Raw genomic sequence first — 26,992 nt, 5'->3', positions numbered from 1 at the left:
TATACACTGTCCCATCCAGTTTGAAGGCGTAGCTGATCTATGGGTCTGATCTGGTCTGGTTTCTACTCTGGACAGCATGGCTGCTGGCTGTCTGGCTGGGTCATGGCTGCTAGCCTATCTCTCCCTCCTCCCTCTGAGGACCGGTCAGCTCTAACCCCTTGGGCCCTGTGAGGTGCTACACCACATGGCCACCTTCACTTTAGGAAAGGCTTCCAACACCTCATCCACCAATCACTGAAGACCGTCCTGCTGACGCTCAACGTTCGCTGCTCACAGACACACGGCCTCTCAGACGTTAGTCACATGATCAGGGTTCTCCCTGACTTCAATGCACTCTATCTCCTCCCTTTCCCTCACTCTCTCCCTCTCCATCATCTCCCGCTCCCTCTCTCTCTCTTTCCGTTTGGCCCGTTTCTTCTTCTTGTGCCTTTTTTTGGATGGGGGGAAAAACGTTAGAAACACAGGCAGGATAACGAAACAGTGCAGCACTGTGCAGCCTGCGGTGAGGAGGGAGCACTTGAACAGTGTGTAGGTCAGATTGGAAGGCACAAACACCAAGGGCAACATCCCGATAACGAAACAGCAGGCATTTTGCAAAATGGCCGCCCCGTGCTCCTCCAGCGAGATCTTAATGCACTGGGTCCTGGTGTGCTCCGTGGCCAGTACGAAGGTATACAGGTGGGGTGCACAGTGATCCATGGCAAAGTTTAGAGTATAAATAAGGCACAGGATAGAGATGCTGTCCATGTGTACATTCCAGAGGGTCATGAGGCCCAGGACCCCCAGCTCTACGGAGGTGACGGTCAGGATCAACCAGAAGTTCCCCAGAGGGTTGATGACTAGGAAGAAGGTGAGGATGAGGATGGTGAGCACACTGAAAGCTGAGGTGAGGATGGGCGACACTACGGAGGAGCTGTAACGGTCCATGAAGACGAAGGTGGGGTTGAAGACAATGAACTTGATGTTGTTGATGAGCGAGAGTGGGCGGAGCCTCTCCAGCAGCTCCACCACTTCCTCCCTGGTCTTCTCCGTGGTCCGTGCCACCAGGTACATCCTGGAAGCGATGATCTCCATTTCATCCCCATCTGTCTTGGACAGAATGATGTCCTCCATGAAGTGCTGATACTCCGGGCTGCGCAGGAAGGAGCCCTGCAGGATGGTGATGAAATCACTTTTGGTCGAGGCGCTCACATTCACCACCTTCAGATACTGAAAGTAGTTATCCATCCAGGAGATCTTGTTGAAGCCATGGCTCAGCGTTGTGAGGTGCTCCTGCACCGTGGAGTTCCAGTACTCGATGGGTTCATAGATGTAGAAGCCGATCACAGGGCTGTAGTTACTGAAGTACTTCTGCTGGGTCGTGGCGTAGGACACACTGGGCGTGTTGCTGGCTAGGAGGTTGACGATGTTGGATCCATCACTGATTTGTAAACATCCCATGAAGGAGAAGGAGGCGTAGATCAGGTAGAGGATGACCACGAAGGGCTTGACGTAGGTGTTGGTGATCCACTCCGTGTAGTGCTCCCTCAGGAAGTGCTGGATGAAGTGGTTGTGGTAGGGCAAGACCTCGTGGTGAGTGACGTGGTCATGGCCGTCGCTCATCATGGTCTTGAACCAGGTGGGCTGGCGGTCCAGGTACTCCACTGAGGGGATCTTACAGCAGAACACACTGTGGTAGCGGTTCTGCTCCAGCTGACCAGCGAACACCAAGCAGGAACCGTAGAAGGAGAACACGTAGAAGTAGTTGACCAGGACGGCCACGCACATGCTCTGGCAGAAGATCTTCACCGACTCGATGTTGGTGAAGGGGCTGGCACCCATGCCAAAGGTGATGATGTAGAGGGAACTGGTCATGGTATAGCATACCATCACGTCGGCGAAGGCGTCTGCCACGCGCTCCTTGAAGGGAAGGCTCTCTCGAGTTCTTCTCCAGCCCGCCAGGAGCTCAAACACTCCTTTGGTTCCATGACCTGAAATGACAGGAACACATACTTTGTTAATGCCAATGCCAGTGAATACACAGTACTCATGATCTGTGTATAAGTATGGTAACATTTTAAAATTAATATAATACAGCACATGCATTGTAAAAATGCATGTGAGTTAAATCTGTGGGATTGCTCATGAGCTATAAAAATAGACATGAATAGACGCACTCAGGGGCATATTCTCCATATTCACCCACACAGGCGCACACACACACACACACACACACACACACACACACACACACACACACACACACACACACACACACACACACACACACACACACACACACACACACACACACACACACACACACACACACACACAAATATTACATACACACCCATAGTTTGACATATTTCTGGCTGGGAGTTGCCTGCCATGAATGTGTTGGCTTTGAAACATTTGAATAAATTTAACGCTCCTCCATCTCCTAAATATTTCAGTGGGAGTTGTGGATTTGGCTCGTCTGCAGTGTCCACACTGTTTTAAAGATTTCCTGAAAAATCTGCCTGGTTGGTTCCTCGCTCTCGACGGCGTCATAAATTTAGACTCATTTGACACAATGAAAAAAAGTTAATTAACTATAAAGGATTAGGCCAATATAATGAGTCAGGTGGATTTACTTGGCTTGCTTTTAGTTTTATTAAGCTGCGGTACAAGTCAATTAGTTAGTGTCAGTTCATTTAGATGGTGTGTGGGAATTTCGCACTACAGTATATGCAGCAGTTTACTAACATTATTCACTAAGGATGGTACCCATGATTTCCATGTTCTACATATCTGGCATTTCTGTGTATGATTGGAAAAGCCCTGGGTTACATGGATGTGATTTATGAGTCACAGGTGGGGAATGGATAATAACGTTGGGCCCATCTGGTAAAATATGCCCAGATAATATCTCCATTACCAAAGCCTTGGTCTGATGTCACCATGTTGATGTAAAACATAAAAACTTCATAAGGAAGACTGGGACAGGGTTTCCACTCACTTTGTGCAGACTAAGATGTGTGCAAGAAAAAGGGGAATGAATTAGCCTCCACACACAGCCAATAACAAAGCTCCTCTCATTCCATTCCACCGAACCCCTGACAGGGCCATTATCATGAAACTCTACACTCTTAGAAAAAAAGGTGCTATCTAGAACCTAAAAAGGTCCTTTGGCTGTCCCCATAAGAGAACCGTTTGAAGAACCTTTTTTGGTTCCAGGTAGAACCCTTTTGGTTCCAGGTAGAACCCTTTTGGGTTCCATGTAGGACCCATTCCACAGAGATAAATACAGTATGTTATCACTCCCTTCAGATGCTGCTATAACGCTGCATTTGTTAGCTAATGTAAGATGTGAAGCTGGCCATAAGCAGGGAGAGGATCTGGATAAAGAGGACTAGACGCCATGCGACGCGAGGAGGCACTCTCGGCGTGATACAGATGTGTCCCACGTGGCTGTATGAATCCCTGTTGCATATTCTAATCATGGCTGAGTGCCGGGCTGGCCAAGGTCAGGAGCACTGCTGGCTGCTTGATTCATACAAGTCTGCTGCTCTGCCTCCCTCTGACACTCCGCCTGCCTGCTCACTGTGGCTGCTGTGTGTGAAGGGAGCTAGCGGGAATACACTGTGGATGCCTGTGATGCAGCAACACATGGGAGGGAAGCACCAGGGAGAGAGGAGGGGGAGGGAAGGAGATACACTCCCCCAGTAATGAAGATGCTTGATCTCTCTGAGGTATGGTGTTATCTGTCTTTACTGTTTGAGACAGAGAATGCAGGGCTATGGAAGCTGGTAACTCGCCAGGAATTTGGGTCGAAAGATCATATATAATTATATAATTGAGCACATGGGCATAGTTCTTTCTTTGATCTAATCATTCTGTATAGGTAGAGTTATGAAACAAGTGAAGAACAAGACTGTAGTTTGGGGAATATGTTCAATCAATTTTTGCCTCTGGGCAAAAACTTGATCGTATTGATATAATACTGTTTAATGAATACACACTTGGAAGATTACAGTTTCACCTTGATTACTTTGAGGTTTACTTTTTAGAATTCTGCTACTTTAACAAGAAACCACTATGTAAAACAGGGAATTGAACAGAATTCAAATTAAGGGGTGAGAGCACTTTCAGAAACAACATATTCACGAGTGTGATACTCATTCAAGCAGAGCAACCTCAAACAGTTGAGGAGACACTCTCACATCCAATATGCACACAATGTCTGAAATGCAATGTCTGAAAGAATCCAAACTCATCAATCAAACATGAGGTCTGAAAACAGGACTGTTCAAAGCTTTCCTGTAGACAGAGAATGTTATGCTCAGAATGTTCAATTTGCAGTCCACTGGCCTTCCCAGCCATAAACCCTCATGCGCTGTAGATCCATACTGTTGGCAGCTCATACAGAATGGGCTGAGGTTAAGGCCTAGCATTGCTTCAACTCAGATCAATCTGCCAATAAAACAAAACCAGTGCCTCTTGATCCTTCGCAATCTCATCTTAACGATTGTCCTATCGCCATACGGACGGACAACCCTTAGCCAAACAGTCAAGACACTTTGTAACCGACAGGACAGCCACACATCTCAAGACGTTTAGAGCCATGAGCAATAGGCTAGGGGGGCACACCTGCCGCACTCTCTCAGGAGGAGGGAAACATTTTATGATGTTGTAAATTGTGTTCCAGACGGACGGAGGACAACACCTGGGGAATGATCTCAGATGCGGCGTGCCATGAGGCTGTGGCCAACGGTGTCTCAAGAGGAGGCAGGCGGTTAGATGAAAGGTTGTACTTCATGTCCACCGCAGCTCCCAGGCACAACGTTCCATTGAGCTTAAGAGGGCAGTTTGTCAAAGGCCTCTGGTGGACCGTTTCAGGCACGACACTGAGGAACTGAAACCCTTATTGGAAGTAGGGAGACCGCAACCCCGAGCCTGAGTCATTAAACCAAATTACAGCTCTAAAACTTCAGTGGCACACAGGCAGAAAACACATCAATCTCAGATGAGGAAAGGGATTTATAAACCACATACATTTGTCACAGGTAATGTGACAGAGCAAATATTGGATTTTTTTTGTGAGTAAAAAGACAGATGAGTAGTATGTAATAGAGAATGCGTCTTTGCGGAGTATAGCTTACCAATATCGAAGTAAACTAATGTCAAATGTAATATCTTGACAACATTTCTAATACAATGAGGTGTTTAGATAATAACCTGTTTTTAAATATTTTTGTATCATTCTATTTCCCTCAGAACAACAAACTAGCTCTTGCTAGACTTTTGAGGCATATCTTTCGTTAGGCTTTCATTAGGCTACAGATTTCCCAGTGCTGTCTACTCCAAAATATGCCTTTTGTCCAAACCCTGGCCTAGTTAGCAGTATTTGTTCTCTCTGTAGGTGAGCTAATCCCTCTGCAGTGGATTACAGATGCAATGAGTGAAGCCTACAGTACTGTATGAGTGATAGAGGGAAGCCATGAAGACAGACCTACAAACACAGCGGCAGCCTAGCTAGCCTACACATGGGCATCACATGTGTTGCCAGCAGCACAGTACAGCACATTCACATCCACTCACTGCCTGCCCTGAGGCATGGAGAGGGAATGCCCAGCCATCTGGAGAAACTCAACACTAACGGTCAGAAGTGGAGGGATGTGAGACACACAAACACACACACACACACACACACAGAGGTACTATCAGGCTACTCCTTAAACCTGCAGCATGTTGGAAAACATATGAAAGATATAAAAAACGAGGTTGCAAGATCAAATCCCCGAGCTGACAAGGTAACAATCTGTCGTTCTGCCCCTGAACAAGGCAGTTAACCCACTGTTCCTAGGCTGTCATTGAAAATAAGAATTTGTTCTTAACTGGCTTGCCTAGTTAAATAAAAAAATCTGCTGACTAACAGAGCCACCTTGTGTAAATAAAGATTTCACTGCACTTGGAACATCAATCATCTTCAAATTCCTTTGACAAATGTATGATATACTGTACAAACAGAATCAGAGACAAGTTTGTTTTGTGGCTCTTTTATGTTGTTTCTGTTTGTTTGTTGAGTGCACATCTAAAAACCCAAAAGTGGCAGAGTTTGCTCTACTGTAAACTTTCAGTTTCAGCCGTGAATCTTGATATTTCCAACAGGAGTGTGACGTGTCTTTAGGAGTGTGTCCCTGTGTGGATGGGGAAGATAGAACTGAATGTTTGATACTTCAGGAATACATGGGAAATCATAAATTACTGTTACAGAGTTAAAATGGGGGACAAATAAAATGAATTAATTGGAAGGGAATAAATACTGTCCCCTGTACTGTATGTGTGTCTATAGTTTTGTTTAATGTTGTGTTAGTGCATGTAAGTTGTTTTGTCTGAAACTTTGTTCCCCCTGCTGTTATTGGACCAGGTCTCTTTTGAAAAATAAATGTTATCTCAATGAGAAAAACCTGTATAAATAAAGGTTGAACAAAAAAATTCATTGCCAGTAGGCTGTGCGGGTTGTCTAGTCTACATAATGAGATGATTATTTTATTTTACCTTTATTTAACCAGGAAATGCCCATTGAGACCCAGAGTCTCTTTTTCAAGGGAGACCTGGCCAAGAAGGCAGCAACAATCAATACATTACATAATTAAAACATACAACAATACAATACAACATGATCCAGCCTAAAAAAGCATTTACACTCCTCTGTAACAGTCTCCCATCAATATTTTTAACTATTCCATGCGTCTGGTGCACAAGAAGAGAAGGCAGTCTTGCCTAATACTGTGAATGTCCTGGGGACTTTAAGTAGCAACCACCTAACAGACCGGGTATGGTAACTGCTGGTGGTGAAGGAGACCAGACTACAGAGGTAAAGAGGGAGTTTACCCAAAAGGGCTTTGTAGATGAACACATACAAATGTATCTTTCTGTGCATATAAAGTGAGGTCCAACCTACCATTTGGTACATTGTACAATGGTGGGTGAGTGAGTGACTTGGCATTTGTAATAAAGCGCAAGGATGCATGATAAACAGAGTCCAGTCTCTGTAAGACGGAGGAGGTTGCATGCATATACAACAAGTCACCATAATCAATTACAGAGAGAAATGTGGCCTGAACAAGCTTCTTTCTAGCCATAAGTGGGAAGCAAGCCTTATTCCGAAAATAAAAACCCATTTTCAATTTAAGCTTTGTCACAAGATCATCCACATGAACTTTAAAGGACAACTTGTCATCCAACCAAATACCTAGGTATTTGTAGGATGACCCTTTTTCAATGGAAAGCCACCAGATGTGACAATGCTAACGTTCTCTGGCAGAGTTCTAGCTCTGGTAAAGGTCATGAATTTAGTTTTTTGTATATTCAAGACCAGTTTGAGACCATAAAGGGAGGCCTGCAGTGACTGAAAAGCAGTCTGGAGCTCTTCAACAGCCTGAACCAGAGAAGGAGCACATGAATATATGACTGTATCATCTGCATATAGATGTAACTTTGCTGGTTGCATCCCATTTCCCAAATCATTAATAAAAATTGAGAACAACACAGGAGCTAAAATGGAACGCTGGGGCACACCTCTATTAATCTCAAGAAAGCTAGACTTGTGATTGTCAGTATATACACATTGTGTTCTGTCAGAAAGATAGTTCCTAAACGAATTTACTGCCCCTTCATTGAGACCAATGTTTCTGAGTCTAGCTAGCAACAATTAATGGTCAACTGACTCAAAGGCCTTTGATAAATCCACAAACAGAGCAGCACAATGTTGCTTTTTATGAAGTGCATTAATGATGTAGTTTGCCACTGCCATAGCTGCAGTTGTGGTGCTGTGCCCCGATCTAAAGCCAGACGGAACCCTGCTCAGTATGTTCTTTTCAATTAAGACATTTTTTAAACTGTGAGTTCACTAGGGATTCATAGACTGGCCAGGATAGGGAGTTTAGAGATGGTACAATAGTTATTAGCATCTGAGGGATCTCCACCCTTTAGCAGTGGGAGGGGTATGGAATTAGTCAAGAGACTCAAGTTGAAAATGTGAGCCACAGGTTCAGTAATAATACCATCTGCTATCTTTAAGAGGTAGGGGTCCAGGTTGTCTGGACCTGCAGATGTTTTTGTGTTTATTGCCTTTAGTGCTTTATAGACCTCAGTATAAGAAACAGGCTCAAAGTTAAAATGGTTCACATGAGGGCCTATATCATAGTTGACTGGAACAGAGTTTACATTAGAGGCCTGGGCCCCACCATTATCAAAAACTGAACCAGCAGATATGAAGTGCTTGTTAAAAAACCCTAAAATATTGGCTTTATCCTTCACTTCATTAGAATCCATCATTAAATGGTCAGGAAGGCCAGAGGAGACATTAGAACCTGACACTGATTTGATTAGCTTCCAGAACTTGGTAGGGTTGTTTAGGTTCTCTGTGACTGCATTTAAATAGTCATCTGATTTGGACTTCCTGATCAATCCTGTGCATTTGTTTCTTAGCGCTCTGAAGGAGGCCCAGTCAACAGGAACATTTGTATGTCTAGCTTGAGCCCAAGAGATATTTCTCTTTCTAATCAATTCTGCCAAGTTATCTGAAAACCAGGGATTGTCCCTTCCACTGATTCTACATTTCTTCACAGGGGCATGCTTATCACAAATCGACACAAATTTTATATAAAAATAGTCCCAGGCAGTGTCAACATGGGGAATCAGACTTAGTCTGTCATTATTATGGTACAGATCATGTAAGAACGCTTGCTCATCATACTGTCGAAAATGTCTTTTAAAAATATAACAGGGTTTGGCTTTGGTCATTTTTTTTATTTCTAACACAGCGATCACTGACATCATTACAGAATATCCCAGTCCATGTGTATTTGTGAGGGGTATTCGTTAGAATAATGTCCAATAGCGTTGATTTGTTAGGTGCTCTGGACAAGAGCGAGAATATTTTTACTTGTCAAACAGCAGTCAAGCATCGATCACCATGTCACCAGAATAAGACCCTCAATATTTATTGGAAAACAGCATCACGTTCATCACCTTGCACTTTCACCACGCTGTGAAGTTCATCATAAATTATTCCATCTGTTGCCTAATAAACTGCATGGCTTCCCGAGTCGTAGTGGGAGGACCACACAACATATCATCGGGTGACTCCAAATGTACTTCGAGATAATGGTTATTATATCAATATTTACTTAAAGGCGTTCCCACCGCCATTTCCCCAATAATTAATTTTACCGACACAAAAAGATCCCACCATGTCGAATGAACAAATTATCTGTTGACATTTATAAAATTCTACTGAAACTTCCTGTTTCCATTACAGCTGTCGAGATTTGTTTTTATATACAATATGACTTTACTCGCATAAAAACTATGGATGGAAAAGAGGTTAGTGTAATCAGTTAATTAGTTCTATGTTCATCGGAAGCAGGCTCAGTAAGATCAATAGAACTGCTTTATAACATGAAATACTGTATGGGACAGAATGGTTGGTTCTATGTCTATGCATATCTACATGTATCTGTCAAACATAGGTACATTATATATTCATTATTTCTCTGGATGGATCAAACCCATTTCATAGTTCTGTGACCCATATCCATATCACTCTAAATCAATTACTTTGACTTGTGTCTGAGTTTCATTAAGGGTGATAAATTATTATTACAAATGTGAGCTCACACAATAGCAGGCTCGCTCTGGTAAAGCCAGTTACAGTTGAAGTCGGAAGTTTACATACACCTTAGCCAAATACATTTAATCTCAGTTTTTCACAATTCTAGACATTTAATCCTAGTAAAAATTCCCTGTCTTAGGTCAGTTAGGATCATCACTTTATTTTAAGAATGTGAAATGTCAGAATAATAGTAGAGAGAATTATTTATTTCAGCTTTTATTTCTTTCATCACATTCCCAGTGGGTCAGAAGTTTACATTCACTCAATTAGTATTTGGTAGCATTGCCTTTAAATGGTTTAACTTGGGTCAAACGTTTCGGGTAGCCTTCCACAAGCTTCCCACAATAAGTTGGGTGAATTTTGGCCCATTCCTCCTGACAGAGCTGGTGAAACTGAGTCAGGTTTGTAGGCCTCCTTGCTCGCACACAATTTTTCAGTTCTGCCCAAAAATTTTCTATAGGATTGAGGTCAGGAATTTCTGAATGCCACTACAATACCTTGACTTCATTGTCCTTAAGCCATTTTGCCACAACTTTGGATGTATGCTTGGGGTCATTGTCCATTTGGAAGACCCATTTGCGACCAAGCTTTAACTTCCTGACTGATGTCTTGAGATGTTGCTTCAATATATCCATATAATTGTCCTTCCTCATGATGCCATCTACCCCCACAACATGATGCTGCCACACCCGTGCTTCACGGTTGGGATGGTGTTCTTCGGCTTGCAAGCCTCCCCCTTTTTCCTCTAAACGTAACGATGATAATTATGCCCAAACAGTTCTATTTTTGTTTCATCAGACCAGAGGACATTTCTCCAAAAAGTACGATCTTCGTCCCCATGTGCAGTTGCAAACCGTAGTCTGGCTTTTTTATAGCGGTTATGGAGCAGTGGCTTCTTCCTTGCTGAGCGGCCTTTCAGGTTATGTCAATATAGGACTCGTTTTACTGTGGATATAGATACTTTTGTACCTGTTTCCTCCAGCATCTTCACAAGGTCCTTTGCTATTGTTCTGTGATTGATTTGCGCGTTTTCACCAAAGTACATTCATCTCTAGGAGACAGAACGTGTCTTCTTCCTGAGCAGTATGATGGCTGCTTGGTCCCATGGTGTTTATACTTGCGTACTATTGTTTGTACAGATGAACGTGGTACCTTCAGGTGTTTGGAAATTGCTCCCAAGGATGAACCAGACTTGTGGAGGTCTACAATTTTTTTCTGAGGTCTTGGTACACCTCCAATTGACTCAGATTGTGTAAATTATTCTATAGGAAGCTTCTAAAGCCATGACATTATTTTCTGGAGTTTTCCAAGCTGTTTAAAGGCACAGTCAACTTAGTGTATGTAAACTTCTGACCCACTGGAATTGTGATACAGTGAATTATAAGTGAAATAATCTGTCTGCAAACAATTGTTGGAAAAATTACTTGTGTCATGCACGAAGTAGATGTCCTAACCGACTTGCCAAAACTATAGTTTGTTAACAAGACATTTGTGGAGTGGTTGAAAAACGAGTTTTAATGACTTCAACCTAAGTGTATGTAAACTTCCGACTTCAACTGTATGTTTTTACGGTAAAACTGGCAGGAGTCCCGTTTGGCAGAAACAGATCCGGAAACATTCTTGCGGGTAAGGAACAGCAAATGCTTTAATTTGCATTTTGAAGGTTTATCTTCCTGGAAGAAAACTAATTAGCATGAATTGTTAAAACCTTGTGTTCATGGTGGCTGCACTAGAAATTCAAAGGAGGAGAAGAAACCCTCTTTACTCTGTAGGTCTGTATGTTTGTGTGCAGTTAGAACATATCTCCGTATTGTGCAGGGTTATGACATTCCTGAGGGAACACAAGGTATATTGGTTTCTATTGGATTTGATTTCTGTAATTTGATTCCAGTCATACACCAATCCAGAAAGACAGTTGATTTGTAAGAGTGAGTGAGTGTGAGTGAGAGGGTGTGTGCTTGTGCGTGCATGTGTGGCTTCCATCTGATGATTTCACAATGAAACAAAGAAGCACCTTCAACATCCAACTATTGCCTATCAGCCCATAAAATGGCATTACAGTTACCATGTCAATACCATGTCAATAGCCGTGACAATATCAGCCAAGCATCATCCTGATTTAAAACTCTGAGTAAAAATGTTGGTACATTTACCAATATTACACCAAAAGAATAATCCTCCAAAACACTCAAAACAGTTTCTCCAGTTATGGGCACTTTAGTTTACTCTGTAATGCAAAACAGTGTTTGGGTCACATAAATTCAAGAACAACTTATTGGATGCAGTTTTGTTGTAAAGTTTTATTGACACTTGCTCTCTCAGACATCATACATGACTGCAGTGGGGGGAGAGTCTTTATGATTCCACTTCAGAAATGGAACCAAATAAAGGACCTATTCAGACATATCTTCAAGGTATGTTTTACCACAAAAAGCTAAATAACCCTGTGGGATTCAAGATGACTTGTTGGAAACATTCTCACAGTTATATCATTTTTGTTGTTGCTGATTAAATAGACTATAAACCTTACAGTATCAACACAGTATTTGTCTAGAAAATAATAGCATAAATTGGCATCTAGACATAAATACATGGTGGCTGTTCTAGATCTTATCATGAACTGGAGCGACCTGGCTTGGGAGGCCAATAGAAGGAAATACAGCCCTGGCAGGAACACATCTGTCAAGTCAAAGTACATTTCCTGCTGATTGTTCAATTAAAGATGGATTACCCTAACATACCACCGCATTGATTCTCATCTTTAGTGTCTTCCTCCTCATTCGATACTCGTCTGCTTATTTACCACAAGGCAGATCACTTAAAACAGCATCAAGCTAATTCTTACTGCTGTAAACTGGAGTAAATGGTGAGAAAATACAGAAAAGAGATGCTTGATGTTTGTTCATTATGTCTTTATACAGGCATAAAACCAAAGACAAGATAGATGACGTGAATGAATCTGGGCAAAACATAGGCCTAGTATGGCCATAGTATGGGCAAAAGTTCAGATAGAGGAAAGTAGGCGTCATCTACCCATCATCTACCTGTATTCAACTATTGGTTAAGGGATTGTAAGTATGTATTTCACGGTATGGTCTACACATGTATTCAGCGCATGTGACAAATACAGTTTGATTTGATTTGATTTGCACGATGAGTGGTTCCTCTCTCTGCCTGGATGAACATGGAAATGCCATACTAGCTGCTGCATTGCCAAGAAATCTCCCTGCGTCCTGCCCAGCACGGCAATGGGATATTAAATAGCCGCTAGCTTAAAAACTTCTTCAGGCTAGGGTCTATTTTTCTCAATTTCCGCCTGACTGACGTGCCCAAAGTAAACTGCCTTTTGCTCAGGCCCTGAAGCCAGGATATGCATATAATTGGTACCATTTGAAAGAAAACACTCTGAAGTTTGTAGAAATGTTAAAATAATGTAGGAGATTATAACACAATAGATATGGTAGGAGGAAATCCAAAGAAAAACCAACCAGATTTGTTTGTTTTTGAGCCTATGCTCTTCCAATGGACCGCATAGGGAAATCATTAATTCTAGCTCCCAGTATGCAATTCCTATGGCTTCCACTGGATGTCAGTAGTCTTTGTTCAAGGTTTCAGGCTTGTTTCTTCCAAAATGAGGAAGAAATATGAGTTTTTCTACAGGGATACAGACTTGGAAATTCGTGTATGCACGCGACAGAGGACACGCACCTGCTAATATCGCTTTCCTATTGAACATACTTCTTTCCGTTTGAAACATTATAGTATAATTACATTTTAGGGTATCTGAGGATTAAATAGAAACATATTTTGACTTTATGAAACAAAGTTTAGGGGTACATTTTCGGATTCCTATCTTGGCATGTTGAACGAGTGGATTACTCAAATCTATGGCGTCAACTAAACAGACTTTTGGGATATAAAGAAGGATTTTATCTAACAAAACGACACTACATGTTATAGCTGGGACCCTTTGGATGACAAATCAGAGGAAGATTTTCAAAAAGCAAGTGAATATTTAATCGCTATTTGTGAATTTATGAAACCTGTGCCGGTGGAAAATATGTTGATGTGGGCCGCCGTCCTCAAACAATCGCATGGCATGCTGTCACGTTCCTGACCTGTTTTCCTTTGTCTTGTATTTATTTTAGTTGGTCAGGGCATGAGTTGGGTGGGTTTGTCTATGGTTGATTTTCTATGTTGGGATTTTTGTGTTCGGCCTGGTATGATTCTCAATCAGAGGCAGCTGTCAATCGTTGTCCCTGATTGAGAATCATACTTAGGCAGCCTGGGTTTCACGTGTGTTTTGTGGGTGTTTGTTTCCGTGTTTGTGTTTTTCACCACACGGTACTGTATAGGTTTCTGCACTTCGTTTATTTGTTTTGTAATTCAGTGTTCAGTTTTGTTATTAAATCATTATGAACACTAACCACTCCGCGTATTGGTCCGATCCGTCTCGCCTCTCCTCGTCCGAGGAGGAGGAATATGACTACCGTTACACATGCTCTCGCTGTAAAGCCTACTGTAAATTGGACAGTGCAGTTAGATTAACAAGAATTTAAACTTTTAACCGATATAAGACACTTGTATGTACCTAAATGTTTAAAATCCATAATTTTTATGATTATTTATTTGAATTGCGCACCCTCCAGTTTCACCGGAAGTTGTCCCGCTAGCGGGACACCTAGCCTTAAGAAGTTTTTAATGACATGCTATATGTCATGCTTGAGGACATTAGCGATAAGTAGCTCTATCAGAATGGCTTTAATGTCTCCCTGAATATTTTTCTCTCTCCTTTGAGCAGGAGCAGATCAATACATTTTGTTCAACACATACACTTTCCGATCCAATACATTTACATCTTTCGGTCTGCTCTGCGAGGTGCATTGATTTGTGTGAATCTCTCTCTCTCTCTCTCTGTGTGTGTGGTTGTGTTTGTGAGAGAAAGAGTGAGAGAGCATGTCTGTGTGTGGTCTCGCTCACTGATTGGGGGGGACACTGTCATATTCCTTCCCGGAGCAACTTGAGCATGTTTGCCATGACCACACAGCCCCTGTCCTGTTTACAATTTTAAACAGGACAGGGGCTGCCTGCTAGTGTGCTCGTGCATGTGCGAGTGGGTAGTGCATGTGTGAGCATGTGTGCATGTGTGACCACACACAGAAAGGCTCTCTCACTTTTACTCTCCGAAAGATGTCAATTTATTGGATCGGAAAGTGTATGTTTTGAACAAAATGTATTGGACCACAATGTAAATAAGCTTATAAGCTTCATTGTGTTATCATTGATGATTTTCTTAAATCATATGTGGAGGCGTCACAGGCTGGAGCGCCCTTATGTATGTATTTAAACAAAATTGCAATGTATGTGTCCTGGAGGCAATGGGTCTACGTGCATCCATGTGTGTGTGCATATAGCACACAATCCTCCTCAGTCTAAGGCCAATAACAGTAATGAGTTGGATCAATGAGCTGACGTACTGAGGAGGAGCTATCTGGACTGTCTCTGGTAGCGTGCCACACCCACCAAGTGTCTGTCTGTATCACACATACTCTATCTGAGGCCATTGACTCAAGGTTGGTGGCAGCAGCAGCACAGCACTTGTAACGCTCGTCTTCCTCCTCGTCTGAAGAGGAGCATGGATCGGACCAAAACGCAGCGTGGTTGAATACATATCTTTTAATAAAGCAACGAAGACGAAAAACACACTTGACAAAATACAAAACAAATAAACGACGTGAACAAACGAACGAACGAACGAAAACAGTACCGTGTGGCGCACAAACACAGACACGGCAACAATCACCCACAAACAAACAGTGAGAACAGCCTACCTTAATATGGTTCTCAATCAGAGGAAACGTAAAACACCTGCCCCTGATTGAGAACCATATCAGGCTAATTGAAAATGAACCCAACATAGAAACACATAACATAGAATGCCCACCCCAACTCACGCCCTGACCATACTAAACAAAGACAAAACAAAGGAAATAAGGTCAGGAACGTGACAGTACCCCCCCCCCCCCCCCCCCCCCCCAAGGTGCGGACTCCGGCCGCAAAACCTGAACCTATAGGGGAGGGTTTGGGTGGGCATCTGTCCACGGTGGCGGCTCTGGCTCTGGACGTGGTCCCCACCCCACCATAGTTAATCCCCGCTTCCGTGGCCTCCTCCTAATGGCTACCAACCATATTAACCCCACTGGATTAAGGGGCAGCACCGGACTAAGGGGCAACACCGGACTGAGGGGCAGCACCGGACTGAGGGGCAGCACCGGACTGAGGGGCAGCTCCGGACTGAGGGGCAGCTCCGGACTGAGGGGCAGCTCCGGACTGAGTGACGGCTCTGGCAGGTCATGAATGGCTGACGGCTCTGGCAGGTCATGGCTGGCTGACGGCTCTGGCAGGTCATGGCTGGCTGACGGCACTGGCAGGTCATGGCTGGCTGACGGCACTGGCAGGTCATGGCTGGCTGACGGCTCTGGCAGGTCATGGCTGGCTGACGGCACTGGCAGGTCATGGCTGGCTGACGGCACTGGCAGGTCATGGCTGGCTGACGGCACTGGCAGGTCATGGCTGGCTGACGGCACTGGCAGGTCATGTCTGGCGGGCGGCTCTGGCTGCTCTTGTCTGGCGGGCTGCTCTGGCTGCTCCTGTTTGGCGGGCGGCTCTGGCTGCTCCTGTCTGGCGGGCGGCTCTGGCTGCTCCTGTCTGGCGGGCGGCTCTGGCTGCTCCTGTCTGGCGGGCGGCTCTGGCTGCTCCTGTCTGGCGGGCGGATCTAGCGGCTCCTGTCTGACGGACGGCTCTGAAGCCTCAGGACAGACGGGCGGCTTTGAAGGCTCAGGACAGACGGGCGGCTTTGAAGGCTTAGGACAGACGGGCGGCTTTGAAGGCTCAGGACAGACGGGCAGTTCAGACGGCGCTGGGCAGACGGATAGCGCAGACGGCACTGGGCAGCCGCCTGCACTGCCCGTCTGCCCAGTGCCGTCTGCGCAGACGGGCAGTGCAGGCGGCACTGGGCAGACGGGCAGTGCAGGCGGCACTGGGCAGACGGGCAGTGCAGGCGGAACTGGGCAGACGGCAGACTCTGGCCGGCTGAGGCGCACAGTAGGCCTGGTGCGTGGTGCCGGAACTGGTGGTACCGGGCTAAGGACACGCACCTTAAGGCTAGTGCGGGGAGCAACAACAGGGCGCACAGGGCTCTGGAGACGCACAGGAAGCTTGGTGCGTGGTGCCGGAACTGGAGGTACTGGGCTGGAGACACGCACCACAGGGAGAGTGCGTGGAGGAGGAACAGGGCTCTGGAGACGCACAGGAAGCCTGGTGCATGGTGTTGGCACTGGTGGTACTGGGCTGGGGCGGGGAGGTGGCGCCGGATATACCGGACCGTGCAGGCGTACTGGCTCCCTTGAGCACCGAGCCTGCCCAACCTTACCTGGTTGAATGCTCCCCGTAGCCCGACCAGTGGGGGGAGGTGGAATAACCCGCACTGGGCTGTGTTGGCGAACCGGGGACACCATGCGTAAGGCTGGTGCCATGTATGCCGGGCCGAGGAGACGCACTGGAGACCAGACGCGTTGAGCCGGCTTCATGGCACCTGGCTCAATGCTCAATCTAGCCCGGTCAGTGCGGGGAGGTGGAAAAACCCGCACCGGGCTAAGCACACGTACAGGAGACACCGTGCGCTTTACCGCATAACACGGTGTCTACCGTACTTTCGCTCTCCACGGTACGCTCGGGGAGTTGGCGCAGGTCTCCTACCTGACTTCGCCACACTCCCTTGTAGCCCCCCCCAATAATTTTTTGGGGGCTGACTCACAGGCTTCCTACCGCGTCGTCGTGCTGCCTCCTCATACCACCGCCTCTCGGCTTTAGCTGCCTCCAGCTCTTCACGAGGGCGGCGATATTCTCCAGGTTGTGCCCAGGGTCCCTTACCGTCCAGAATTTCCTCCCATGTCCAGAAATCCTGCGATCGCTGCTGCTGCTTTTTCCCACGCTGCTTGGTCCTTGGTTGGTGGGTGATTCTGTAACGCTCGTCTTCCTCCTCGTCTGAAGAGGAGCATGGATCGGACCAAAACGCCGCATGGGTTGAATACATATCTTTTAATAAAGCAACGAAGACGGAAAAACTCTTAAACAAAATACCAAACAAATAAACGACGTGAACAAACGAACGAACGAACGAAAACAGTACCGTGTGGCGCACAAACACAGACACGGCAACAATCACCCACAAACAAACAGTGAGAACAGCCTACCTTAATATGGTTCTCAATCAGAGGAAACGTAAAACACCTGCCCCTGATTGAGAACCATATCAGGCTAATTGAAAATGAACCCAACATAGAAACACATAACATAGAATGCCCACCCCAACTCACACCCTGACCATACTAAACAAAGACAAAACAAAGGAAATAAGGTCAGGAAAGTGACAGCACTGAATACGAATGACTTGTCTGTGACGCAACAGTGGTGACAAATTGGCCCAAGAAGTGCATCAGCTGCCTGTGAACCTACATTATATTGCTTTGACTGCTCTTAGGAATCAATGTGTTACGTGGAATGAGTAAATGTGGTGATTTCTTCTTCGGTGGTGTATCGACATTATCCATTCATTCCATGGACTTTTTGATCATGAATGATAATAACCAACACACTACTAATGAAAAGCAATCCTCAACCAGCTATACTACAGTGTTTACTTATTCCCTCTTCTCTGTAAATCCCACTTCCACTCATGCTTATTATTCAGTGTGCTCATTAGGTACCAAACACATCAGTTGTAGCATTTCCCACCGCTTCCTTCTCCATTCTCATTGGTCCTGGTGGACAGGCTTTTGCCAACAAAATATATATACGTATCTTGTATCTTCAGTGTCGCCACTCGAAAATTAAAACGGTTCTAACTCGACCATACTGTATACTGTACATGGAACAACTGTCTGCATTGACATACACTAAAATAAAATCATCCCCTCATCCTGACATTGATTCACTGTGGAGTTCTCTCAGAATGTTTCTCATATCTGCTGCAATCACTCTCTGATAGGACTGTTCCTGGACACTAATCTGAGTACAATTCAAAGGTTCTTGCTAATCAAGCCCTAAAGAATATTGTATTCCCTATGTGTCACGCCCTGATCTGTTTCACCTGTTCCTGTGATTGTCTCCACCCCCTCCAGGTGTCGATTATTTTCCCCAGTGTATTTATCCCTGTGTTTCCTGTCTCTCTGTGCCAGTTCTTCTTGTATGTTAGTCAAGTCAACCAGCGTGTTTTTCCCGTACTCCTTTTGCTATTCTCTTTTGATAGTCTTCCCGGTTTTGACCCCTGCCTGACTGGACTACTTTCCCGCCTGCCTGATCATCCTGCCTGCCCTGACCTTGATTCTGCCTGTCCTTCGGTACCTTTTGGACTCTGAACTGGTTTTGACCCTTTTGCCTGTCCACGACCATTCTCTTGCCTTATTGGATTAAAAAATATTGTAAGACTCCAACCATCTGCCTCCTGTGTCTGCATCTGGGTCTCGCCTTGTGTCATGATACTATGGCCATAATCATAATGGCTGAGAAATTGTCACATCCATAATCATCATCATCCTACGCTCATGACAATAATATTAATGAACGTGTCATCAGTGTTCCAGTCCATCAGCGGCCAGCTGGGTCTCAGAGGACCAGTGTTCACCACATTGTGTGCCTGTAACCAGCCGTATCCAGTGTCACTATTCGTCTTAGCCTGTGGGATAAAATCAATTCCTCCAGAATGATGTTTTCCAGAAAGGAAAATGCAAACTCTGTAAATCAGAAAGGACTTCCTGTAGAGCATTCACTGTGATTGATCTGACTGTGGACTAGATTTAGGAGGCATGGTTTAGATACTAGGTGTTGGCTTTTACCAGTTCTTCAAGGGTAGTGTTCAGTAGTCACGAAACAGGATCAATTACTTTTAAATGGAGTAAAACTCCCACAAAGGCCACCGTGCCTGCCTGCAAAACCATTCTGCTAAGCATACACACAGCGTCAACACTTTTTAATTTGGTCCTTTAAAACAATTTGTTGACAATGATTTATGTTTTAGTAGTGAGAGTGAAATCTTTCTAGGACAAAGAATAACACATGTTGTAAAACAGTGGGTTCAGAAGAACTGCAGAAAGTAAGTACTCATTTACAGCAAAGTGAATAGTGTGTGAGTTACAGTACAGTAGGTAAGGTGAATGTCCACAGCTCATTTGGTGGAGAGAGAACAACAGGCAGTACCCTGCCAGTGGTGTCATGTACGTTTCATGAGTCCTGGCACAAAGCCCTCTCTCTCCCTCTTTTCCTCCAGTTAACAACTATCTACCCAGGGAGACGAGAACTGACAAGCTCAGCGATACAGTAATTGGCTTCACTAAGATGACATCCCAGGTAGACATAGTTGGTAAAATACATGAAAAGGTGCACTCTGTTAAGATTGTCCGTCTGTCTCATCTTACAGTTGTCCACTGACATGTGGTGAGAGTCGACTGCCCTCATGGGGGTTGGCCCAGTCCAAAAAGATTATCGTTGATTGGTTAAGTACAATTCGTCAGATGATTTAACATTACAGAACTAAAATATCATTTGGACTTTGAGTCTGGCAATAATCATGTTGCATTCATTTCGAGGATAACTACAAAACAAATTTTGTACAAGGATGGAGTCAAGTACAGTCTTTGTTTACTTTGTGAGAAACTACAGTGTCATCCCTGGTGGTGGAAATCTTTAGTCTCAGAGGACCTGTCACATGTATTTAGTGATTTAAAGCAGCAATTGGCAGTTGAAACAATAACAAAGCGCTCTCTGTTTCGGTAAAAGCTGAGGGATGGGGCTGGAGAAATGTAACTACTCTCAAATTAATAGACTGAGCTATGGATGCAAGGACTGACCATCCACAATATCAACATTAGTTTTAACCATGTTTTAAAGCTGCATAGTGTTTGTTTAAAATTACATTGTTAACTAACATTGGAGTAAAACAAGCTTATATTTTGAGTTCTGATGGGGTACAACAGTTGAACTAAGCTCATGAGACATTAATAAGTTATTTTCTTCATGAATAAATGGGTACATATCATTAATTTATAAGTACAAAAAATGGTTGTAGCAACTGCAGATTGCCCCTTTAATTAAGTTCCTCCCTGCCTATGTCTATCCTCCCGCCATTCCTCCCTGACTCTCTCTCCTCCTCCCTTTCCCTGGTGAGACACAACCTGCAGGTCACCAAGATGCCTCTGCCTCCTGTTCCTGCTTCTTACTTTATTCACGTCAGAGTAGTTTAGTCAGCCTCCAGGGATTGACTGACTTCTGAACCTTTCAGACTGGGAAAATAGGTTACTGTATATGGCAGAAAACCACATATACACAGGAGATCGCCTTGTGATACTGTGGCTTAGAATGGTTTGAGTAAAAACTCTGCCAGGAAACTTGTATTACCCTCCACAGACAATGGGACAATTAAGATGGAGATGTTTGTAGATGCACTTTCATAAAGAGTTTATCTATTTAGAAAATATAAATGTTATAAGTAGCCTGCAATTTGTGATTGTTAAGATTATCATAACTCAGTTCAAAGTTTTCATACAAAAATTAAATAATCAGGCTTTTTTATTGCAGCCATTAGATGATGTACAGTAGTGCTTTGTAACATACGTAATACAATGAATTTTAATTGTGATTTAATAGTTGATTAAAACATTTATCTGATGATTATTTGGGAAATATCGAGCATTGTTGTACTGATGTTAGATACACTCACATATATGCAGGGCAGGCACACACACACATATACACACACACACACACATATACACACACATACACACACATACACACACACATATACACACACATACACACACACATATACACACACATACACACACACTTATACACATACACACACACATACACACACACAAACACAATTCAACACACTCCCACCAAAACAAACTGAAAACAATCAGTGGAGGAAGGGGTGGCCCTCTTCGAGGAAGCCCACAGCAGCCAATTACCCTAATCCTCTCCCCAATCAGCAACATGCCTTCCCCTGATAAGACTAAGCAGCTCCAGACTCACCCATGGAAAAGAAGGGGATCCCCAGTAGCGTGGAGTTAAACTTCCCGTCGGAGATGAAGAAGATGCCAGCTGCAGTCACGTTGGCGATGGCTATGGTGAGCACACCCAGTAGACCCAGGAAGGGCTTCCCCCTCAGGCAGTCCCTCATGGAGCTGGAGATGGTGGCTGCCAGCAGGAGGAGCACCATGCTGACCAGCACCTCCCCTTTAGCCAGCACGCCCGTCTGGTGGAAATCCCTCCACAGGCTGAAGGAGGTGAGAGACTGGATGTGCAGGTCCTCGCTGAGCGTGGACAGGCGCGTGATGAGGGCGCAGAAGGCATTCTCCCATTTCTCTGCGATGACGTCCTGAACCACGGGGCCATGGTTGCGGAGGTAGTAGGTGATCTGGACGGCCCGGGCAAACTTCACCTGCTGGTCTCGGCTGTTGGGCGAGAAGGCCACTCCACCCAGCTGGTGGCCGATGAAAGACACACGACCGTCCTGGGAGATGGAGCACAGCAGACAGGATACTATCAGACACACTGACAGAGGAATCTCAAGTACCTACAGAGCATAGCTGGAGATATGCTGTTTGGTTTCTGTCGCCTGAAATAACAACAGTCGGTTATGTTTTTGGATTATGATTACCTTGTGAATGATTTGAACACTGTGACCCATCAATCAACCATTACATAATGCATGAATTCCCTGCAGGAGAGATAATGACACATTTAATACATTTTACGGTAAGATAAATAATGTTATAATATCATATTTACTAAGCAATAGTAAAATTGCACTATGATAAACTATTCCCATCATTTATACTATAGTAAATTGTGTATCTGGGAATCATGCCTGAACATGTCTGATTACTACAGCTACTACAGAATCAGAGCACATGCACTGTACTGTATGATTCCTAAAACACTGTTGAATAAGACATACATTAAACCAATCACTGGCTGCCTAGTTGTTTTTAGAAAGGCATATTTTGTCCTATCAGATCGGCGCGCCACTAGTATAGGGATGCAGTGATATTCATTCCCCCAGAAGGTGACTGATATGTGGAGATGAGATATAGGACACCACTTAACTGTCCTCCAGAGAAGATGGATCTCCTAGACAAGTGGGGGAACAGTTAACTTGTCAGCCAATTGTGAAATTATGCAAATGTAATAGAGCATTGTTTGTTCATTTCGGACAAGGGCCCTAGATGGTCTGATTTGATCACTATTTGTAATCTGCAGCCTACTGTACTGTACAGACAATCCTGGATCGCTTCAATACAATACTTGATGTTGATTGTACAACTCTAACGTCAGAAAATGAATGATTCCATGGGATATTGTCATTAAATATCACTTGCACTGTCAGCAGAACAGGGAATTGCCTGGTATTACTGCCATTCATTCCCTATCATTATCATGTAGATGGGGTAATCAGTAAGAGCTTCTTAAAACAGTGGGCCTGGACATTATAGCCAACCCCACACCACAAAGACTCCTCTAACAAGCAGACGACATGAAAGTCTGACATACCAACCAGCGATGTAAACGTTCGTAGTACAGTGACGTGGCTTGTTTTAGCATCAGACTAGTAAGCACATGAATAAAGCCACCAGCTGATATCACAGCACTGAATGAAGAGCAACAAATGTGTCAAGACATTCAGCTCAGACAGACGGGGAATATCAATGATGCAGACGACACCACACAACGCATGGCGCCATGGAAGTATCTGCCAAAGAGGGGTGGAAAAGAAGGTCAGTATATGGTCAGTATATTCCAACCTTAAAACGGAAGCCTTTTACCCCGATGAGGTGAAAGGGGTTGGTGGCAAAGGGTGCACAAGGGCCAGAGACATATAGGGAATCAGGCAACTAGCTGCAATAGTAATGCATGGAGACCGTGGCCTTGGATGCAGAGGAATGAACGGTAGTAGGATGTGCTGTCTAGAAGTGATTTAGGGACAGCCCAGTATGAATGAACAGAGCAGGCCCACGTGCATTACACAGCTAGGCCTGGTGCAGGAGGATTAGCTAGCTCACACTAGAAATGCTCATATTGGAGGAGACACAGTAGCTAGACATGTGCCTTGCAATTTAAGATGCTCTGTGTAGCAAAAGCATTATTTAGTACAGTACAGTTTTCCACTCAGTGACTAGGCTACTCATGTTACCCAGCATAATGACTCTCACTCAAGGTAGATTATTACCTAAGGCTCTATCTACACTCATTAATTTAATGGGCTCAAAGTGCCATGTTACTAGCAACAGATCTGGTCACCTGTTGTAAAATTAGGCTACCTGTTGTAACTGTGTAACAGCTGATTAAAATATAAACCTAATTTATAACCTACTGTTTAAAATGACATGGGCAGAGGTAGCCTAGCAGCCTAGCCATACATCTGCAGAGGGCTGCAATCACAGCATACATTTAGGAGGCATAACAATATTTTACAGGGGAAGACGGGATGCAGGCCCATACTAGTCTATCAGCTATGTCATTATATATGTGCAGGAGAGGGAGAAAGACACTGCATCAGAATAGGAAGGGGGACATTCCCTGTATACTGGAGCAGTGCAGGGCTGTGCCGCCAATTCACAACCTGCAGCTAACAACTAGCCTACACACCGGCAATTCAATCAATCTATTCTGAGTGTTTCCTTGCCTTGACTGCCTGAAATGAAGACATCAGCAGCCTACATAATAGGCTTAGTGAATACAACTATTGCGTTCATTGAGAAATTATTGCAGGTTTCAGACAGTGGGTTATGGTCTCATTACAGAAACATTGTCCCACTGCTAATCCAAGTAATTCGTTTTTTTTATTTTTTATAACACAGCGTGTCAGTCACGTTCTCTGACACTAAAATCGGTAATTGATGCTTGCGGCCAACATAAACATTGTAGCCTATCATTTTACTATAATAAAACCGAATTCTCGCCTTCTTACCTTTAAGGTTGTATTTGGATAGCTCACGGGCACCTTCGAGAAAGTATAATTCGACAGAATAGCTAAACGGATATCTTCGAATATCGTAATTATATCATCCAAGATGCATCGCTTATCCTGATGGCTCAGGACACAGAGATGAGCGAAAGTGTAATTGAATCCCTTGTAATTAACACTCAAATCCAACACCTGCTTGTGAACCTGCAGGACCTGGTCGGCTAGCTCCAATATATTTCCCCCAGACTTAGCCAGTAGAATCAGTCTGCCATATCTGCCGGGGGTGTGCAGGTCGGAATACAGCTTGTTTTTTGACTGGTCGATGGGGAAAAGGCTGTTCGCAAGACTCCGCTCTACTTTAGCAAAGCTGTGGGTCGGGGCAACCAGTATCTCGAGGTCCGTTTCGGGCTTGAATCTGCTCAGCACTGTAGATCCGAAAATGATGGTTAAGACTGCGGGAACGGTGAGGAAAAAAACCGGATGCCTACTAACAAATAAGCCCAGCCAGTAGAAAGAAGCTTTGAGCCCTCTGTGTATCATTTGCCGCAGCATCCTCCTCCAGATCCAGCTTGCAGATGCCCCGTTTCTTCCTATGAAGCACATGTGACATGAGACTCCGTTGCCCAGTTTATTCAATCTGTATGATAATACACTACACCTGGAAAAAGAGCACTGCAGCAATTTCCAACAAGACTGTCAGATATTGCTCATCTCTCGTTGCTTTTTTGGGTTTAATCTCAAGCCATTTCTCCCACTTATTAACCTCAGATCCGTGACTAGTCCTATTGCTCCTGCTGCAATAGCAGCAACCTGCGGCTGTCTGATGTGCTTGCATACCAAGTTCTAACTACACTATCGGTGCCGCCTACTTGACTGTAACCATGTGCTGGTTGAAGGGGGAAGACGGAGAAATGCTGATGGTGGGTTATTTTAGGAACACGCGCAATGGCCATAAGAGTCGTGAAATATTCACTGGTTGCACAATGGCCAAATGCACTTCCTGAAATCACTCCCAATACCTCATGAATGAGAACCATACTGTTAAAGCTAAATAGCCAGTAGCCTAGGCTATGCTAGATGTATTTTATACGTGGGTGTATTTGATAAATCACATAGTCTTGCTCAAATTTAACACTAGCTAATGAATTAGCCTCGTGAGAGGGGGAGACAGCATGTCCTTCAAAGCCTTTCAAAGTCATGGGGAGTTTGCTGATGAAGTACTTTTTTCACCTCAGGAAGTTTATATTTACATTTTAGTCATTTAGCAGAAGCTCTTATTCAGAGTGACTTACAGGAGCAAAGTAAAGTAAAGACAACGCTGGATTGCCTCTCAATACAACACTTGTTTACACCTGCCACACAATCTGGGACAATACTGTCAATGATACCATCGGGTTACAGCAGGCTATCTATAGCTCACTTTTATCTGTTGGGTTTCATTGGCAGTAAATAAACAAACAAGCAATTCAGCCCCATTGAGGCGATTCAGCGAGATAATCGGAATTCGTATTTTCAGCACCAGAACAGCGTGGACAGCGACAGTCACTTGACACTGGAGAGTCCCAGGCCAGGATACATAGAAAGGGGCCTATAGAGAGGGAGACGCCTAGAATAACCTGGAAGGCACCCCTATGAACTCTGCATCCTTGCATGACGCTAGCTGCAACTACCTCCACTAGGCTACATACATTCAAAAGACACATTGACAAAATTGTTGCCTAATATAGTCATGTTTGTTCCCTTGTGCACTGTGAAGTGTGCCCTCTCCTTGGAGAACGGATTCACTATTGCTCTCCTCAGTGATTGACCAGATCACTTGCCTTTAAATATGTGCCAAGGGTTTTCTTTAAAAATCCACCAGGTCTGTGGGATGGTCACATGCACACTGCTGTTATTATAAGTGAAAGGAAAACATCTCAAGACAAGTGGATGAAGTGGAAGCTTAATGCTGAGACCACCCTGGTTGCTGCAATATGATCAAATATGCAATGTAATACCTGTAGGCTAATGTTAACTAACTCTCCCTTCACTCAATGCCAGTCACACCACGTCAACAAACTAATGAATTGAGTTTGTGACGCTTTCTGATGAATGGTGTTGTGAAAGAGTGTAACACAATCCTCCAGTCTGCGTTGCTTCACACTAATGACTTTTCATTCAGCTCACTTATAAGAGAAATGATCTAATTATGGTGATGCATTCTCCAAAGTGCACATAAAAACAAGCATGGCATTGAAAGTGCAGCAAGACATCCATCATGGCAATGAAGTCATATACGGCATACCTCAAATAAATAATCATAATAACGTCAGGGAGGA

The 26,992-nt window shown here is 44.2% G+C and overlaps 1 protein-coding gene across 1 annotated transcript; it reads right to left on the bottom strand.

Moving 5' to 3' along the window:
• Window positions 1-288: 288 nt before the first annotated feature.
• LOC120019348 (patched domain-containing protein 1) lies at window positions 289-25,226 on the bottom strand. The gene is made up of 3 exons (XM_038962641.1): window positions 24,678-25,226; window positions 21,740-22,220; window positions 289-1,970 (listed from the first exon to the last, which is right to left on the bottom strand). Exons 1-3 carry the CDS (start codon window positions 25,224-25,226, stop codon window positions 289-291), a joined length of 2,712 nt encoding a protein of 903 aa, XP_038818569.1.
• Between the last annotated feature and the right edge of the window lie 1,766 nt (window positions 25,227-26,992).

This window comes from Salvelinus namaycush, chromosome 24 (genome assembly GCF_016432855.1).
Source record: "Salvelinus namaycush isolate Seneca chromosome 24, SaNama_1.0, whole genome shotgun sequence".
NCBI lineage: Eukaryota > Metazoa > Chordata > Actinopteri > Salmoniformes > Salmonidae > Salvelinus > Salvelinus namaycush.
The sequence above is the reverse complement of the archived record's forward strand: the minus strand, read 5'-3'. Positions and strand labels throughout refer to the sequence as shown.

Excerpts from the sequence above, each read along its gene's own strand:
- LOC120019348 (XM_038962641.1), bottom strand. The coding sequence starts at position 25,226 with ATGCTGCGGCAAATGATACACAGAGGGCTCAAAGCTTCTTTCTACTGG. Across the intron at positions 22,221-24,677 it reads ATCCAAATACAACCTTAAAG|GACGGTCGTGTGTCTTTCAT; the intron begins GTAAGAAGGCGA and ends TCCATCTCCCAG. Across the intron at positions 1,971-21,739 it reads GATCCCCTTCTTTTCCATGG|GTCATGGAACCAAAGGAGTG; the intron begins GTGAGTCTGGAG and ends CTGTCATTTCAG.